This window comes from Gorilla gorilla, chromosome 15, assembly GCF_029281585.2.
Source record: "Gorilla gorilla gorilla isolate KB3781 chromosome 15, NHGRI_mGorGor1-v2.1_pri, whole genome shotgun sequence".
Classification (NCBI taxonomy): Eukaryota; Metazoa; Chordata; class Mammalia; order Primates; family Hominidae; genus Gorilla; species Gorilla gorilla.
This window is the reverse complement of record NC_073239.2, coordinates 106,848,931-106,869,167: the sequence shown is the minus strand read 5'-3', so window position 1 is coordinate 106,869,167 and position 20,237 is coordinate 106,848,931. Positions and strand designations below refer to the sequence as shown.

The 20,237-nt window shown below is 40.3% G+C and overlaps 1 protein-coding gene across 7 annotated transcripts in view; it reads left to right on the top strand.

Moving 5' to 3' along the window:
• EFCAB11 (EF-hand calcium binding domain 11) overlaps positions 1 to 20,237 on the top strand; it is a 157,413-nt gene that overhangs the window by 27,798 nt on the left and 109,378 nt on the right. For 2 of the 7 annotated variants that reach the window (XR_010130812.1, XR_002002603.3), the window contains exon 7: positions 16 to 179. The exons of 4 other annotated variants lie outside the window; for them this stretch is intronic. Coding sequence is in view for 1 of the 3 variants with exons in the window: in XM_019009503.3 (XP_018865048.1) it covers positions 16 to 37 (22 nt within the window). In the remaining 2 variants the exon portion in view is untranslated. Of the gene's footprint in view, positions 1 to 15; positions 180 to 20,237 lie in introns of those variants that run through there. One more of the 7 variants, XM_019009503.3, reaches the window with a different exon arrangement.

The window sequence follows — 20,237 nt, the reverse complement described above, 5'->3', positions numbered from 1 at the left end:
CCTGTTTTGTTTTAGTCATAGCTCTACAGTTGAATGAATTCAAAGCTCACCTCCAGGCCTTTTGCTATGGTTTCTGCTTAGCTGAAGTTTATCCTCAAGTAGGGGTCATAAGAATTATATTCCCCACTGTCTTTCATGTTCAAAAATGCTTATCTGGGTCATCGTATTTGAATAAAAATATGTAATGGATTGAATGCTAACATTTTTGAGTCACATTCTTTTTCTTTGAGAACATTGGTTATGCCTATTTTGGAAGTCCTTTTAAGTTTTTTGCTAATTTTTATTTTAATTGCTTGCTTTGCTCTTAGTATATTACCATGTCTCTTCGTGTATTTTCAACAATATCTATTCTCCTTTGTGCTGCATCCAATTTGGCATTTTTCTTTTTCTGTTTTGGTTTTACTTTTCTCTTACATTTCTTTCTTGAGCTATATCTGCTGATGTCTCATATCCTTTTGTTATTTTGCTGTATCTTGTTATTTTGTAGTAGCTCCCCTATCTACTTTCAGCTCTTGTTTTATAGAGGTCTTTGTTTTATTAGGGGAAACAGTGATTTTTCAGATTTTATTTTTAAATGAGTGATTGCTTGGGGGAAACTAATTATAACTTTTTCCACATAAATTAATGAAAGCAAGTTTTCTACCAAGAGAAAAGTTGTGAGGAACAAATTACTTTCATAAACCAAGGGATATCTCATATACAGAATTCAAAATTGCTACTCATTTGTTATGCCTAAAGATATTATAAAATCTTTAATACTTGGATTTCAAAATTTGAGACTTTTTTCAGTGTTTGAAACTTAAAACTTTCGGGTGGGTGCGGTGGCTCATGCCTGTAATCCAACACTTTGGGAGGCCGAGACGAGTGGGTCACTTGAGACCAGCCTGGCCAACATGGTGAAACCCCGTCTGTACTAAAAATAAAAAAAATTAGCCCAGCATGGTGTTGCACACCTGTAATCCCAGCTACTCAGGAGGCTGAGGCACAAGAATCGCTTGAACTTTGGAGGCGGGGTTTGCAGTGAGCCGAGATCACGCCACTGCGCTCCAACCTGGGCGACGGAGCAAGACTCTGTCTCAAGAAAAAACTTGTCTCTACTGAAAATACAAAAATTAGCTGGGTGTGGTGGCACGTGCCTGTAGACCCAGCTACCCGGGAGGCTGAGGCAGGAGAATCGCTTGAACCCGGGAGGCGGAGGTTGCAGTGAGCCCAGACTGCGCGATTGTACTCCAGCCTGGGTGACAGAGCAAGACTCCGTCTCAAAAAAAAAAAAAAAAAAAAAAAAGAAAGAAACATAACTTTGTATTCCTCTTAGAGCTGGTAGTCACAATTTGTGTGTTTGTGTACTGTATCAAAGATGATGTTTCATTTTTAGTCAGAATTTCTACCCACTAAAAATGGCAGAAGTTCAAGAGACATAAGAGCTGTTTGTACTATAGAATTAATATTAGATAATAGGGTGTTTTGAGCAATTAAAAGTTAAGTAAGAAACATCTTTCCTCTTTAACACTAATAAAACTGACTGAAAATTTTGTAGCGCTATCTTGTTTTTCATGTTCAGAAATCTTCAGTGACTCTAAGGGGTAAAGTTAAAACTCTTTAACCTGGCTTTCCAACATCTGGTCTCTTTTCCAACATCTGGTCCCCTTTTCAAACTCATCTTTCATCAGTCCCAAATTCCTGTGTTTCCCTTGGCGTGGTAGTTGTTCCTTTGATTATGTGATGTGCATTTATACTTCATTCTGTTTGCAGTGCCTTTCCCTACTCTTACCTGTCCAGGTTTAAACCATCTTTAAAGGTCCTCCTCAATAAAGCCTTTCTTTCTCTGCATTGTACAGTCTTCTTTCCTTAAATGCTGATAGCATTTATTGTTATGTATTTTTTCATTCACTTACTTGATAAATGAAAACACAGAGTTTATGATTATCCCCATAAATTAGTACAAGTTCTTTGAGTTTATGGACTTATATCTGTAATCGCCAACTGTCCTTGGCATGTTGCCTTTTGCACTGCAGTTAATAAATAATCGTTGGTCCATTGCCACTTATTCCAAATACCCTGTGACAGTAAAATTCTGTTTTCTTCGTGGTTTAATTTATTTCTCATAAACTAGGAAAGAGTCCTTTAAAATGCAGTCAGGAGCTTCATAGCCACATGTGGCTTTGCTTTCCATTTTCCTCTGTCTACATGTGATTTTCATGAATTAATCTCTGGTGGTCTCTTTTTGCTTTATTTCGGAGGCATTTTCAGTGCATGATTTAGCTTCGGCTGTCATCAGGAAGCTGACTTAATGTTCTTTCTTGACTTTGCCCGCCATCAACACCCTGTGGTATTTCTGGCTGGCATTTTTCTCTGCATGGATATGTTTACTTCTCCATGCCTAGGAACCTTCTCCATCTCATTGTAAGCACTGCTATTTGTACATTCCCACCACCTGTCAGTTGGCAAAAAGCTCTGGGAAGCTGCTTTTGCTTCCCAGTCATGAGATGAAATGTGAATGTGCATAAGGTCCATGCCCTGACCCAGCATCCAAGATCCTGAGTGCACAGGCAGATTGCCACATGATGATGTAAAGTGGCAATATCGAGGCACCAAATGCTCCCATCATGACTGGAGACGTTTAAAGTTATATCCTGATATTTTTGGTGTAAGAATCCCTTTCTTCATATTACACAATGGAAGGTCAAAGGACATAGGACATCTAACTCTCCTTTTTTGAATATTAGAAATTGGGTGAAAATGAGAATGTCATTGCTTGTTGAATAAGATATTTTCAAAATCAGAGTATTAGTGGGGGCTGGGGCTTAGGAATGCAATTGTAAAAGGGAGTGATGGATATTCCCTTGGCAGAGAAATTATATAGATGTTATATCACAGCCATTATAGGGGTAAGGACTGTCACCAGCTTGGGTAAAACAAACTAATAGGCTCTTCTGTTATGCTGATTGGAAGAGTCTTACAGAGCTGAGGGCCTAAAGGAAAGTGATTTCAGAGAGCATTTACTTTTTCAAGTCATTTGCGTCTCTTTTGAAATGTTATTTCTCACTGTAATTTTTAGCTTCCCATAATTCCTTTCTGCCAGCAGGCAACTTGTTGAGTATCATTTTCCTGGTCCATCTCTAACAAGAGAAAATTTCCAGTCATTATTTTGTGCTTCAGAATGATTCTGTGTATGATCATGCAACTTCAGTAAGATCACAGTTATTAAAATGAGTACCTAGTTTAGTGACTATGACTATTGGTCTTTGAGTATCTGCCTGCTTCCGGGTATAGAAACATCCATAAAAACACCTAGAAATCATATTTCATTCTTTGTAGCCATACATAGATAACAGTCATCAGCTATACCTTCTATATGAATGGCATGACCGAAGAAGTAGACTTCTTGAGGTCCCAATTTTTATTCCATGAAATTTTGTGTCTTCTCTGGAATGGAAATGCTTTAGTTTTTATTTCAATGGTTTTGTTTCAAAATTATATTGTCAGAGATTCCCTTTTCTGATTGTCCTGTTGCACATGCTTATAAGATGGGGAGTATGAATGTGTGTAAGCTTTTCAAGCTGACCTCAGAATTTCCTCTCTGAGGGACTTGTAGGGACTTTCACATGTGATATATTGAATAAAACTGTACTTTAAAAATTCAGCTATAGAAATAATTATATTCTAGTCATTTTAAGAAAATACCAATTTTTCAGAGGGTTCTTAATTGATTTTGATTGTCTTTTTTTACCAGTATGAACTTTAGAAACGGAGGAATTGAAACTCAGAAACTGGACCAGGAAACAAGTAGAGAAGATGACTTTGTTACATAGATTTTCAAATAGATTATGTTATTTTGGTTTCTTCATTTAAGCTAACTTATGAAGGATATATTATTATATTGGAAGGAATATTTAGTCTCTTCACATTTAGGAAGCTCAGATTTTGAAGTCCTCTCTTATGTTAAACCCATCCGGATACAAATTCGATTCATCCTTCAAGGCCCAGCTGTTAAGATATTTCTTATCTTGAAAGCCGGCCCTACCCTGCCACCTTGCAACCCCCAGAAAGGAAATTGTCTTCACCTTCTGCTTTAAACTCCTAATCTTTCATAAATATCTTTCTTCTTCATGCTTTTTCATAGTTATTTGTACCCATGTGTTATTTCCAGTGTCAGAATGGAAGCGAAACGTGAGAAGGCATAGTAGGGTATTCATCATCACACTCCCCACACCCCTAGCACAGTCTTGTAGGTCTTGAATAGATGACTTCATCTTATGTAAATGAATGGCTTATTTCATTGGAAAAAAAAACACAGGCTTTTTATTACTATTATTTGTTTTACTCTTTAAATACCACACTGGCACCATGTTAAGGTCAGGAGTCCAGTCAAGCCCCAGGATGAGTTCTAGGCCCAGCTCTGCCTCTGACCCATTTTTCCACAAATCAGTGAACCTCTCTGGACTGCACTGTCATCTGAGAAAAAAGGGTGTTGTGTTATACAATCTGGCAGGCTTCTCCAGCTCTGAAATTCACTGGTGGCGTCATCTATCATGGAGAATGGCATGGCCGTCTCCTTTATTTTCCCTGCGTACCACAGATATTATTCAGAATCCACCACAGCATGAATATAGATGTGGTCTGTCAGTGTGACAAAGACTGTTCTCAAGAGGAAATTACTGGGTTTGACAGCTACCCAACCCTGGGTTGAGTTTTTGGGATGTCACTATAGCAAGTGTTGTGGCCGATGTATCCAATTCCTCATCTACATATATGGCTGAATATGCTGTTCTTGCTGTAATAGCATGAGGGATATTTTTCTTTTAATTCAGCTGTCACGTAGGAAACTGCTGCCATGGTTTCTTTCTATGACCAAATGTTGCTAACCCTTTCAGTCATCCTTGAAGTTATTAATAGCCACACATCATGAATGTATTCATGCCATTTCCTTTATAGAAAAAGGAATCAATTTCTCATGTTTTTCTTTTGTAGTAGATAGCTAACTTCTAGGTGGAATTTTGGTAATATTGAATGTCATATTTATAAAATAAGAGAAATCTGTATTTAATAAAATACACATTTTATGAGATACTTAACAATTGTTTTAAAATGCCATGACAAAGTAGGCCAGGAATTAAGAATTACATCAAAGTTTTGATTGTCCACCTTATATATAGACTAAAATCAAGACCAAAGATTTCCAGTACTACATTTTTATCGATGACAGCAACCTATGAGTTTGTTGCCTTATGTCTGGCCATCTTGTCTGCCTACCTCCTACCCCATCGTTCTCCTCCATCAGGCTACCTCGAATAGATGCATCCTTGACCTTCAAAGAGTTCTCCAAAGACCAGTGGCATCAGCATCAGGGAGCTTATTAGCAACGCCTAATCTCAGGCCTCACTCCAAAGGTACTGAGCCAGACATGTTTAATATTCCTAGGTGATTCATATGCACATTAAAGTTTGAAAATCACTGGCCTACCCCAGTTAAATTTTGGATAATTTGAGTAAATTATCATCTCTATTTATGTTACTTCCTAACTTCAATAGCTTTTTATTCCCTACCAAATAATGTCTAGATTCCTTAGCCTGACATACAAGGCCCCTACAGACAGAAACGTACAAGGCCCTATAGACAGAAACGGCTGTGCCTTTTTTGCATGTCCCCCAGTATTTCATCCTACTCCGCCTTTCTGGTCTTCTTGCCATATACTGTCTCATTTCTCTCCTAGCATTTTTGTTCATGGCAGGTTCACTGCTCTCTTTCCTCTTCCTCCCACTTCCCCATCCGCATATCTGAATGGTATCCATTCCTTAGCTGAACATTCTTCTATGTAGCCTTTCTTTTCTTTCTTTCTTTTCTTTTCTTTTTTTTTTTTTTTTAAGACAGAGTCTCACTTTGTCACCTAGACTGGAGTTCAGTGGCGCGATCTCGGCTCACTGCAACCTCTGCCTCCCAGGTTCAAGTGATTCTCCTGCCTCAGCCTCCCAAGTAGCTGGGATTACAGGCGCCCACCACTATGCCCAGCTAATTTTTGTATTTATAGTAGAGATGGGGTTTCACCATGTTGGCCAGGCCGGTCTCAAACCCCTGACCTCAAGTGATCCACCCTCCTCGGACTCCCGGAGTGCTGGGATCACAGGTGCGAGCCACCACGCCCGGCCCTATGTAGCCTTTCTTTATCACTCCAGCCCATAAAATATCTTTCCTCTTCTGTAGAACTCCTATAACACTTGCCATATTGACATATTTAATGGTAGCAACCGCAACGCCACTGGCAACTAATATTTACTGAGTGTTTTCCATGTGCCAGGCACTGTGCTGAACGGATCCTCACAGGAACATCTTGGGTTGGGCTCTGTCTGTCCCCATTTTACACATGAGGAAAAAGCTCAGAGAGGTCTAAAGACTTGCTCAAGGTCACCAGCTGGTGACTGATGGAACCAAGATTCAAACCGAAGGAGGCTGCCTTTCCAGCTTATGCTCTTAATCACTGTCATATTCCTTTCTCACTTCTTTTAACAGCGTTAGAGACCCTGAAGGTAGGAAGCATGCTTTTGTGTCCCTCCATTGCCTAGCATAAACACCAGGAAGCAAGGCCTATTCACTCTGCCCTAAGAGCATTCTTGATGTCCTGGTTGCATGATTATATGGCTTTTCCCTGTTCCTATGAAGTGGTTTGGTTTGGATTGTTATACTTGAGATTTCATTTGAAAAAATATACAAAAGGAAGCTGATGCAACATTTATATCCATTAAACTGTAGAAGGCATTCCAGTTCAGATTGCTCTGATAGGAACCCCTGTGTTACGCGTCTTGCCTATGGAATTATATCACAAGACCAAAGGATTTGCCAAATAAATTATAAAAACCAAATATATTGAAAATTGCTGAAAGGAGTTTTATCATAATTTTAACTGGAGTGGGAGTGCTAAACGAAATTCATGACTTTCTCTTCATAAGGGAGGATTATACTTTGATTCACTTGGAAGAGTCTTTAATCAGTTACTGTGAGTTTAGCATTGTGTTTTATAAATTCCAGCTGGGCCACATTATCTGCTCTTCTTCTCTCCTTGGTTGCAACCTGCTGCTGGAGAAAATCAGGGCAAAGCAGTGGTTAAATCCACTACAGACTTACTGTGAAGCCTCGTAGTTCCTGCACTTGCTCTTGCCTCTGCCTACCCCAGCCCTTGAAGCTACTGATGATGGCTCCTTTGGTAGACTGGCTCACCCATTTCCTAAGCCAGCCCCGGGAAAGGCAGAACAAGTACTAATACTAATACCCTTTACTCTCACCCCTACTCTGCCTGTTTATCACTCACTTCTACCTGCCTCCCACTCATGGAGTTTTTAGAATCTTAAAATCCCAGGACTGGTTACCGGTGGCTAGACATGGGTCCTGGACTCTTGACATTATTCCCAACCCTCCTCCTTTCTCCCAGTGCCATGTCCTCCACATGCCACACCTCTAGTCTCCTTAGCTACCATTAAGCCCAAGAATCAATGTTGACACCACTTTTTCCTCCTTATCTTCACTTAGGCCTCTGTCCAAGGCCCCCGCCCTTTGTTCTGACCCATACTGCAGGGCCTGCACTGTTAAGTGGGCTCAGGTGCTTGGACCTGCTCTTGGACGATCTGAGATCTGAAGCTTACTTACCACTTGCCTTCTTTCTTTAATGTGTCTGCCTCCCCATCATACATTCCACAGTGAATTAGTGTTTCTCTCTCTCTCTCTCTCTCTCTCTCTCTCTCTCTCATCAAGTGTGATGTCTGAGAAATCTCTAAACTCTGCTATCCACCTTCCTGGATCCTCTTGCTTAGATCCCCTGGTGCCGGCCTTGATCCCAGAATGGGACCATGTCACAGTACAGGCAGAAACTGATCTCTACGTGACCAAAGTGTATGGGCTACCAGAATCTGTCTTCTGTACTCAGTTCCCCCACCCTGGTCCTATGTCATTCCAGAATGCCTTCCATTTCATGCAGAGATCTGGTATGCCTGTCACTCAGGTCAGACAATACCCCTATTGCTATCCAGGAGAAATGTAACTCAGCTGGCTTCAGTTCCCTGTTATAGGGATGGCAAGTAGTTGACATGCCTGCCACTGACCCCTCCTGTACCTGTGGCTGCCCTCTTCTGCAGAACTCAGAGTTCTTCTCAGTACAATACCCCAAGCCAGCTCATTAGAGTTGTCATATAGATCAAATCTCTCGCTCTCTCTGTAAGGATGTATTCTCTGTGATGGTTGTACCACACCTTTCCCACTACTGTGCTTTGCAGGTGATCTTGCCTTTTTCTTCATGGAGAGGATCATGGCCTCTTCCTGGGTTTACTGCCTTCTCTTCATCTCTTTTCTGTATTCCTTTAATTTTCTTTCTTCTTCTTTTTTTTTTTTTTTTTTTGAGATGGAGTCTCACTCTGTCACCCAGGCTGGAGTGCAGTGGTGTGATCTCGGCTCACTGCAACCTCCACCTCCTGGGTTCAAGCGATTCTCCTGCCTCAGCCTCCCAAGTAGCTGGGATTACAGACATGTGCTACCATGCCCGGCTAATTTTTGTATTTTTAGTAGAGACGGGGTTTCACCATGTTGGTCAGGCTGGTCTGGAACTCATGACCTCAGGTGATCCACCTGCCTCGGCCTCCTAAAGTGTTGGGATTACAGGCGTGAGCCACCACGCCCAGCCTTCCTTTAATTTTATTTCTAAGGAAAAGGGGTCTCTTCTTTTTTTCCTAATTCCTCTCTTTTGTTCTGGTCTTCTCTCTTCCCCTTTTTTTGATCTAAGACATTTCTCCATCAGCCATTCCCACTTCTGTTTATAATGCCTATCCCTGCCTGAAGATATACTCATATCCATCCTAGAAAGCTGCTGTCCCCAACTAAGTACCTCCAGTTGCCCCCTGTCCTTTTTCTCAGGGTTCATTGTTGCCAGCTTCTCACAGCATTCACACTCTGCCTGGAGAGCCAGTCCTCGATTCTCGCTCTTCCCCAGCTTTCATTGCACTGTATCGTCCACTGCAGTCACAGTGCTTCCCGTTCATTGATTACCAACTACGTGTTGCCTTACTTAGTCCTTACAGTGACTCTCCACATCAACGGCATTTCTATCCATTTTACAGTTAAAGCTGAGAGTCCTTTATTGCTCAATTCAAACCAAACTGAACTAATTCGCAATTATTATTATTTTTTTGGTCAAAGAAGTCACAGAACCGAGCCCCTAGGGCAATCAGAATTTTTTATTATAATCATGTTGCTGGTACTTGTTAATGGTCAAGTGTTTTCATAACCTCAAAATGTTATTTTCTTGTTTAGAAATGCCACTGCTTAGTAATGATGATGGAGTAGACTGAATTTACAGGTAGAATAAAATGTCTGCACTCCCATGTTAATTGCAGCATTATTCACAATAGCCGAGATATGGAAACAACGTAAGTGCCCACCATTGGATGAATGGATAAAGAAATTGTGGTATGTGTGTACAGCAGAATATTATTCAGCCTTAAAAAAGAAGGAAATCCTGCCATTTGCAACAGCATGGAGGAATCTGGGGACATTATGCTAAGTGAAAGAAGCCAGACACAGAAAGACAAATATTGCATGATATTACTTATATGTGAAATCTAAACTAGTCAAACTTGGAGAAAAAGAGTGGAATGGTAGTTGCCAGGGGCTGGGAAGTGGGGAAGATGGGGAGATGTCGGTCAGAGGATACAAAATTTTAGTTACAAGGTGAATGAATTCTAGTGATCTAGTGTACAGCATGGTAACTATAGTTAATGTGTTGTGTACTTCAGATTTGCCAAGGGAGCAGATCTTAAGTGTTTTCAACACACATACACACACACACACACACACACACACACGCACACACACACACACGAAGCATGTCAGGTGATGGATATGCTAATTAGCTTGACTGTGAGTCATTACGCAAAGTATACTTTTATAAAAACGTCATCTTGTATACCTTAAATATAGACAATTTTTTGTCAGTCATACCTCAAAAAATGTCTACACAGACTTAGTGAGACTCATGACATGAGTCATGTTAAAGGATATAAGAAACAAATAAAAGTTTAGAAATGCTTTTCTTAACCCAAGTCTTATTGTTAGGATTCCTCATAATCCAGTCATGACTTCAATTAGAAATCCTTGCCGTGGAATATCAAGACTCTTGTCCAAGGAGACGAAGGGTCAGGAGGGTCTCACTCTTGTTCTCTCCTTGTAAAAATTTAACTCTGTTTGCAGGAGAGAGTATTTGACGAATACATGAACAAATAAATGAATGAAATGAGCGAAGGAATAGAATTAATCTGATCAAAGTTTACATGTTCAAATTATGTGTTGAATTGGATAGAGCAGCTGCTGGCCGTTACTTTTTTCTGGGCCTATTTCAAATGGTCTTTACTAGGCTTTCAATTGCAGATTTAGACTTGGAGGCTTTAACAAATATGAATTGAGTACACATTTGTATAGCGATTTAAACTGCTATTATCACAAAATTGTCACAGTAGTTTTAAACTCTGTCAGATGGCTTTTAACCAAACCCTGCCATCAGAGTCAAATTTGATTCTTTGGATGGTTCTTTCCTTTTTTCTGTCTCTTTCACATTGTCTAGTAAAGAAGTTTCTTCAATGACCAGTTTTGTCATAGAGTTGGTGCCATTTATTCTGTGGGTTACAAATTTATCATCACAAGTAGCTAGATGTACTTCTCATAGACAACTTGTATCCACAAATTTATTGGGGTTTTTTCTTTTTTTCTTTTTTTTTTTTTCTGAGCCATTCTCCCTAGAAAACACAAATTGTTTTGGGAGGAAAAATTAGACTGTTCTTCAGGGGTATTTATTTTCATGATTCACTGTGCAGAGATCGGAGTTGTGCCTTAAGGGCTTGGCTCTGCTCTCTTGATACTGGTATCCATTGCTAGGTGTGGCTCAATTAAACAGGAAGGATGGCTAGATAGCATATATATTCACATGTCAAATGGCAGCATCCATCTTTGAGACAGGAATCTTGGTGGGAAAAGTTCAATTTTTTAACAAATGTGAAATTACCTCCTCAATCATTTTTATTTCCGGTTAAATTAATGTCTTATATAAACACTGTAGGCTAGCATAGTATTTGATACCATTTAGTTTGCTCTCTCTTTTAGTTCCTAATTTTCATTGTAGTTCTCAGTGTTTGCTTTTTGAGTGTGAGTTTATGGCAGAATAAATCAAATTAACTTTGGTGGGTAGATTGAGTTTTCTCTGATGACCTTTACTAACCAAAACATACTTTCTTCTCAGGTGAAAAAGCCAGAATGGATTATTATTTATTTGACTGACAAAGAAATGCATTTCTAATTTTATTTAGTGACTAAAATAAATTGATTCACCGTAAATTAAATATGAAATAAATGCATGATCCTCTCTTAATGAACCAGATTGACAGCCGAGCACCTTTGCAGTACACCTCTTTCACCAGTTGGTGGTGCCAAAAACTCTGCTAAGAAACTGATTGAAAGAACAGAAGGTTAACCAGGAGCCTTTCTTAATAAGCGTTATTTTTCGTAGTTTTTGAAAAATTTGTACTGAAAACATATGCCCAAATTATCGCATTTTCTAAGGTTAGGAAGCAAAGCTAATCCCTCTGGTGACCAGCAGAATATATTTCTAGTAAGCTTCTGTAATAACGTCATTGGCCTATGTTAATATTCACATACTGGAAATTGCAAAGTTGTGTAACATCTGACTCCATCCTGGAAATAGCCTTTAGTGTGCTTGCCTGGAGAGTGGAGGAGCAAACGATAATAATGTGTACAGAGAAGGAGAGTGATGTTCCTGGCTATATTTATTGTCGAATTTAGGTCTTTAAAAATATTGACTTGTGTTATTATTACTATGTTTTTTTTTTTAACCATTAATATATTCCTGTGACAGCAGGAACATTGCTTTTGTGTGTGTGTGTGTGGGCGGGGGTGGCTAGGTTTGTTTAACCCTTTACTGTTTAGCCCTGAAAAAGTCCAAATGGAGCAATAGCCTGTTGCTTGAATGTGTCCTGAGATACAGTCAAAAGAACCCAGGCTTTGGAGTCAGAGAGATCAAGTTTTGAATTTTCCTACATATTTCATAACTGTCTCTCTCTCTTTTTTTTTTTTTTTCGAGACCAAGGTCTCACTCTGTTGCCCAGGCTGGAGTGCAGTGGTGCGATCTCGGCTCACTGCAACCTCTACCTCCCAGATTCAAGCGATTCTCATACCTAAGCTTCCCAAGTAGCTGGGACTACAGGTGTGCACCACCATGCCCAGGTAATTTTTGTATTTTTAGTAGAGATGGGGTTTCACTATGTTGGCCAGGCTAGTCTCCAACTCCTGGCCTCAAGTGATCCGCCTGTTTCATCCTCCCAAAGTGCTGGGATTACAGGCGTGAGCCACTGTACCCAGCCTTTCATAACTGTCTTTTAATTACTTATGCAGATTCTTTACTGCTCAGTTTTTCCAGTTTGTGAAATGGAGATAATAACATCTTCCCCTCAGAGTTGGCATAAACATCACCTGAGATAACGGATGTGCTGATTAAGTGCTCCTCACCCTGTCCTTTTCTAGTTTAAGCACAGACTCAGTTCTTTTTGAACCTCCACCACATCCCATGCTCTTAGCCAGGGCCTTAGGACCGGAGCCCCTCCCTGGGTGTGATGATGCCTCATGCTGCGTTAATGAGAAGATGTTTCCAGGTTGTAAAGTTCCACAAGGATTTTGTAAAGAACTCACAAAAGAGATACTTATATTGTTAGCTATATGTGGTGTTCAGATATTTGCCCATCTACCCTGGGATGTTTCCATGTTGATCTGAATCTGCCTAAATGTTTAAGATTGGAGAAGGGAGCACAGGGTTGCTGACAGGTGTAGCAACAGTGTCCCCAACAGTTCATTCATCCATTTATTCCACAAACTTTTACTCAACATTATTATTGCTGGGTCTCCGGCATACAAAGATGAATTCCCAGAGAGCCTGAAGATGCTTCTGAGAGCTGCAGACTCAAGAAGCAGGATGCTTTCTGCTTGGCAGGAATTGATAAGCAGCCCTAATCTATGGAGGAGCAAGAAAGATAAATTTAAATATTTTTAAAAATATTATTTTAAAAAGTTATAAGACTGTAAAAAAAATTTTTAACTTTGAAAAACTCTGATAGTTGTATTAAGCTTTTGATAGCATCATGTTTGGAAGAATGAACAAATCAGAAGAAGCCTTCAGCGTGGTTGGTAAAGTCATAAAACACTGTTAATTAGGAGCTTTAGCCCAGTATAGAATTTTAAGATACAACTGTGTAAGGTATATATTTTTTTAGGAATAGCACAACTAACATCTTTGATTAGATTCGATTGAAAGATTCAGACCTTTAAGATTTAGAGATTATGGAATCATAGAACTGGATGGTGGCTGGGACTTTAGGAATCACATATGCCATCTCCCTTATTTTCTAGCTAAGAAAATGGAAGTCAAACACACGTATGTGACTCACCCAAGTTTACATAGACCTGGATCAAAACTCAGGTCTCCATGCCAAGACATTATTTTTCCATCCTAACTCCTATACAATGAGCCATTTTCAGTAGATAAATATATACTTGTCCCATCTCAATAAACTTTCATGCTAAATATGGAGTATCATGTCCGCCCCGTTACCAAAATGAAAACTTTGGTCGTACCTTCGGCAGTTAATTAAGGTGCTCCTACTTCCATCTCAGAGCTGAGCTGAGGGGAGGCAGGGCACACCAGGCCTGTCATGTGCAGTTCTCAGCCAGAGCCAATGAGTTCCCCACAGAAGCAGGCAGCGTTTTCATTCACGCCTGCCTTGCCTGCTTCTCGTTTCTTGCTAGATGAATGGCATCATATGCCGCAGGTATATTAGTAATTTCTGAGTTTGTTCCCCACTAAAAATGACCTCATTGTTTTGTGCTTCTTTTCCATAATTATACAGTAACAGGAAAATAAACCAGCTCTGAGTACAGCCCACAGCAGAAATCTTGTGCTCTTTATGCAAGTTTGATTTATAGACGTGTACTGCAGAGCAGAGTGACTATGAAACATTCATCTTCCCATTGCTAGTTGCCATGGAAATCGAGTACACAGAGCAGTGTCATTCCAGTCCTGGTGATGCCTGCAGTAGTTTATTCCTTTGTTGTTCCCGTTTCTTAAGCAACTGCCTAGCATTCTTTCATCATTACAATTAATCATGCACACAAGTTTTTATCTTTCGTCGCGCATAGAAAGTACTAAAACGTATGACAAAAACAGGGAGAATTTAAATATTCCTATGGCTTTAAATATGCATTTGTAATTTTCACCCTCAGTCCCACTGGAAAAATAGGTCATGTAAAAAAAGCATATATTAATGTACAGGTATTTCAATAGAGAGAGAGCAGTATAGAAATTTGAAGGAAAAACAATGCTAACTAAGCACAGGAAGCCCAGGAAACCTTAAGGAACTTCAGATCCTGAGGGTCCCCCAGTGTTTAGATCTAAATCAGCCTGGGTAATGCCAACCAAAAAAGAAAAAAAAAGCCCCTGAGCTATGTATCATCAACTTCTGTTTTGATTTGTTAGTCTCCTTAACGGTTTGAACAACCTAGATATTTGCTGGATAGACATGCTAGACGTTAGAATAGAGATCCTTTTTCTCTTTAAAGGCCAATAAAGTTCAGGATATTTTTTTTTAAGTGGAAGTAAAAGGAATTCTAGTTTTTTCTTTTTTCAATGAAACCATTTCACCTCAGTTTTAACCCACATAGTTCATAGTCTATAGCATACCAACAATGAATAAATGCTTGTTGATTAGCCACTGCCTTCTTTTGTGGACTTCTGGCCATTCTGTTGGCTAAGAAAGCGTGTTCTAAAACAATTGTCTGGATCTAAATCCCTGCTACATTGCTTATTAGCTGTGAGACCTTTGAAAAGTATCTCAGCTTGCCTTAGTTTCCCCATCTGTAGAGGGAACAGCTATAAAATTAAGATAATGACAGGTTGTTAGGAGGCTTAACAGGGATAATTCATGCAAATTGCTCAGCCCTGTGCCTGGCACAGGACACGTGCTCTGTCAGTGGGGACTGCTGCTGTGGCAGTGGTGGTTTCTATTGCCATGACTACTACAGGCCACAACTGAATGGAGAACTGTGCTCCGACCTAGAGAATAATACTTGGTTGATCTACAGCAATTCTAGCCCCAAAGCCGCAGGACTCTGTTCCCAGCATCCAGGCTCACACAGTGATTGCTGGTGCTTTGTTGTGCTTGGGCTACATGGACTTGTTTCATCTCAAGACTGTGGATACTAGGATGGTGGCTGAGAAGTATTTACAAGGGTCTTTTTATCTGCAAATTCAGAAGAGAAGGCTGCTACAGGCAGTCCTTGAAGATGCAAATTTCTCATCTTTGACCTGGATTTGTTTCTTACAAGGAGCTGTGTGCGGAGCACGTTGGGAGGGAGTGGGCTGCCTTTACTTGTCTTGAGGAAGGTTCTCGTGTTTGTCTACATAGTCTGAAATAACGTCTGACCTGCTGCCTCTCCACCCCCAAACCCCCCTTGTCACTCGGCAGTGCCTGCAGCATTCCTTCAGCCTTTCTGGAATTGAAGTTTTCCTAACTGGTGGCAGAAGCATTCTTTGTTGAAATTCACTCTCCTTGGCAGTTCTCCAGGGCACACGGCAATGCCTATTTATTTGATTTAGCCTTTGTTTGGTTAGCCTTGTATTTTGTCTGTTTTGCTTTGTGAAGTTCTTTTTTCCCCAAATTTTCATGTTTAAATCCCTTGGACTTCACTTCTGTTTATTTTACTAGCTTGCTTTAAAATACTGCTAAAAGTTGTTTGCTTTAAGCTCTCACAAAATGAGTAGTCTTGGATTCATTTGTCTGTTTTCCCCAAGCCTGATCCATAGTGTGTGTACTAGGTGCACCTTTGTTAATTATTAAAACAAAATAGACTTTATAGTTTGTACTTTGTACATCCGAAGATTATACTACATTGTCTCCAGTTCTCTTTATTTAGCTCTTTGTTTTTTTACCCTGTCCTCCAATCATTAGGCTCATGTTAATTCTAAAGAGATAGAAGTAGCTTAACTTTTCTGAATCTTTTTGTTCTCCCTCCTCTACCATTCTTCCTGCTTCTCCCCACAATATAAAAACCCATCCGACTCTCCAGTCTTCCGAGTGAAGCTGGCAACACTCCAAGTGACATGAGCACCCTAAGACACCCATTTTTTTGTAAGTAAACATTCAGTGACGAAACTTAGACCTTCTCTAGACATTTTTATGTATGTATGTATGTATGTATGTATGTATGTATGTATGTATGTATGTATGTATTTGAGACAGATTCTCACTCTGTTGCCCAGGCTGGAGTGCAGTGACACAGCCTCTGCTCACTGCAGTCTCCGCCTCCTGGTTCGAGTGATTCTCATGCCTCAACCTCTTGAGTAGCTAGGATTACAGGTGCCCGCTATCACACCCAGCAAATTTTTGTATTTTTAGTAGAGATAGGGTTTCACCATGTTGGCCAGGCTGGTCTCGAACTCCTGGCCTCAAGTGATCTGCCTGCCTTGGCCTCCCAAAGTGCTGGGATTACAGGCGTGAGCCACTGCACCCGGTCACTAGACATTTTAAATCCTCTCAAGACCCCTGATTGTATGTGTGGCCTTCACCTCACACTTAACGTGGCCAAAATGCACTCCTGCCTTCTCTTTGTCCCCTAATCACTGTAAGAGAGATCTTTACTTGTGCTCTTTTATTCTCAGGCTTATATCTTTCTTTGTTTTGGAAACACATATTTGTTAGAATCCTCTGCATTGCAGATACTGGGATTGTATGAAAATGAACAAGCTAGAAACTGCTCTGCCCTTTAGGAGCTTAGAGTCTAGTTGAGGATGTAGGTGGTTAGAATCCAAGATGGTTAATCCTGAAAGATGACTACAAAGTGCTATGGAGAAGAAGAACGCTTGCTGCAGGCTGGGGAGGGGGCACCAAGGCTGACATCAGAGAAGTGATAGCCGGCGTGAGACCTGGAGGATGGTCTCCATTTGCCTGACTTCGCCTTAGCCAGGCAAGGAGGGAGGGCATATTCTAGACAGAGTGCATCTGCAGAGGTCAGCGGGAGAGCATGAATAACAGAGTTGTTACGCATAGTTAGCCTACTATCAAATACACCTATTTTTTTCAGTGGGTGGGTGGAACGAGAGATGAATGCAGAGTGATGAGACTGGAGAGATAGGCAGTGCCAGGTGATGAGGGTCTTGTAAGAGTTCAGACTTTATCCTGAGGATACCGGGAAGCCATCGAAATGTAGGGAAGTGAGGTGATCAGACATTTTTTTTTTTTTTTTTTTTTTGAGACAGAGTCTTGCCCTATCGCCCAGGCTGAAGTGCAATGGCACGATCTCAGCTCACTGCAACGTCCGCCCCCTGGCTTCAAGCGATTCTCCCTGCCTCAGCCTCCCAAGTAGCTGTGATTACAGGTGCATGCCACCACGCCCAGCTAATTTTTTGTATTTTTAGTAGAGACAAGGTTTTGCCACATTGGCCAGGATGGTCTCAAACTCCTCACCACAGGTGATCCGCCCACCTTGGCCTCCCAAAGTGCTGGGATTACAGGGGTGAGTCATCATGCCCAGCCGATGTGATCAGACTTACATGATCTCTCCTAGTGTAGTGTGGAGAATGGATTAAAATGTGGCAAGAATAGCCTCTATTTGGGCTGATCCTAGGGACCATTTTCCCAACTCAGCCTTCTCTTTAACTCCACAGTGTTTGTCCAGCCCAGCATGCATTTTTCTGATTAGCATGAGGGCTCATCTCAAACATCAGCTCCCTTTCTCTAGCTTCCTATCTTAAAGGCCAGGACTGTGTCTTTTCCCTAGCTCTGGGCTGGCTCTTACTCTACACTAAATGTGTCATCTGGAGCACCAACTGGATCCAGGTTTTACCATTGCCCAGAGAGTCTGTTGTTTTGCCTACTATCTTGGCTCCCCTGGGATTTTGGTGCCAGCTTAGATATAGCCTGAGTTCAGTGATCTCCTTTGACCCCTGAAATTCATTGCCATTCACACGTTGGCTCTTCCTGCTCAGCCAGTCTAGAACAAACCTGCCGCTGAGGGAATCCCTCTCTTTTCCCACTTGTAGTTGAGTATCCTAGATACTTCACAATTGATCTCCATTGTATACCTACATAGAACAATACCTTCGATAAGATGGATTGAGGTAAGGTGAGGAGAACTAGCTCCAGGTTGAGTATCTCTTATCCAAAGTGCTTGGGACCAGAAACAGTTCAGATTTTTTTATTTTTTCAGATTTTGGAATATTTGCATATCATAATGAGATAACATAAGAATGGGACCCAAGTCTAAACACAAAATTCATTTAAGTTTCATATATACCTTATACACAAAGCCTGAAGGTAATTTTATACAATATTTTTCATAGTTTTGTGCATAAGAAGTTTGTCTTAAATACTTATGTGTGGAATTTTCCACTTGTGGTGTAATATTGGTACTCAGAAAGTTTCGGATTTTGGAGCATTTCGGAGTTTGGATTTCCAGGGCAAGTTACTTAACTTCTCTGTGCCTTAGTTTCTTCATTTATAAACTGCAGGTATTAAGAGAACCTACACCAGAGTTGTTTGGAGGATTAAGCAAGCGAATGCCTGTCAAACACTGTGTCTGGCCCATAACTAGCTCTCACTGCTTATTCATGTTGTTATTATGGTGTCTAGACTTAACCCTAGGGAAAGTGGGAGAACATAAAAGGTTTTTGACTTCAGGAATATTTGACAACAGACAAATGGGTGTTAATCTTGAAAGGTCCACCCCTCCTCTTCACTGTGAGTAATTGAGAGATGACAGTGGTATCACATCCTGCCCAGCTGGGGGGCTATTGCAGTGAGTAAGTAGATGTGAGGGAGTGATAAAAATAGCTAGCTGATATCTAGTGGTCACTGTGTGCCAAGCCCTGTTCTAAATGCTTTACTTGCATTAACTCATTTGATCCGCACAACGACCCCATGAGGTGGCTACTGTGATTGTTCCCATTTTACTGATGAGGCAACAGCTACAAAGCAGCTGAGTGACTTAGCTAAGATGCCATTAACTGCTGGAATTTGGCTTGGACCAGACAGTCTGACTCCACATTGGAAACACAAATAGATACAGCCACCGTGTAAAGGAGGATCTTTGCCTTTCCTTTTTCTCTCTCCCCACAGGTGTACCCTTAAAAAGGGATTTTGAATCTCTTTATCAATCAGATCTATTACAGTCTGTAGATTTTGAAGGAACCATTTTATTTAAGGGCCTTTCCAGTTCAGTTTCAATAGAATAAAGATCTAGACAGCATATAAATTTTCATAGTAAAAAATAGAGCTATATAATCTATGACCATAACCCTTTTCATAGCCCTAAGGTTGGGGATATATGAAAACACTTTAGCTGAATTGTACATTCTTTTTATAAAATGCCTGATTTCTGGCAATTTGGTCATACAATCTTTTGATAAAAATATCAAAAACCTCATACTGCAATACTGTAAAATGTGACTCTGTTAATGGCCAAAAACATCTGTATTTTTTACTGTCATGAACTGTTTAAACATCATCGTAATAGGAAACATTTATGACTTAAATAATTGAAGTCTACATTTCTCAGAATCCACCTGCTCATCTCAACCTTTTGTTAGACCCTCAAACAAATCACAGAATTGACAGGCTTGAGTTTCTCTGTAAATCTTTCTTCTCCATCATGGGGTGGTAGGATGTGCAGGGGCTGTTGGTCAGTTCTTCCAAGTTTGAATGTCATAGTCGTGGGAAACTGATGTAGGCATCTGTCATGGGAAACTGATGTCTGTTAACCTCCCTGGACTTCAGTTTCTACTTCTGAAGGACTTCTAGCTTTAAAATACCTTGATTCTCTCTTTCTAAACCTTTTGTTTACTCACTCTTTAAAGAATATTGTAATTAATAGTACAGTGATCTAATGGTAAGAAATAGAGAAGAAAAAATAATTTGGTTTCATTAATTTCATTTAACATTATTTCACAAAAGTTCATTAAGCACCTACTATGTGCATGATAAATACTTGTTTCACTGTCCAGTATACTAATAATGTTAAATTCTCAAACTGACTTGGGATTTTCCTTCCCTCAATTTTCCCATTGCTAATGTTCCCCTCCTGGCTACAACATTACCATAAAATGTTATACTCTTTAATCTTATTTTCATATTCCCCAAACAAAACAAAAC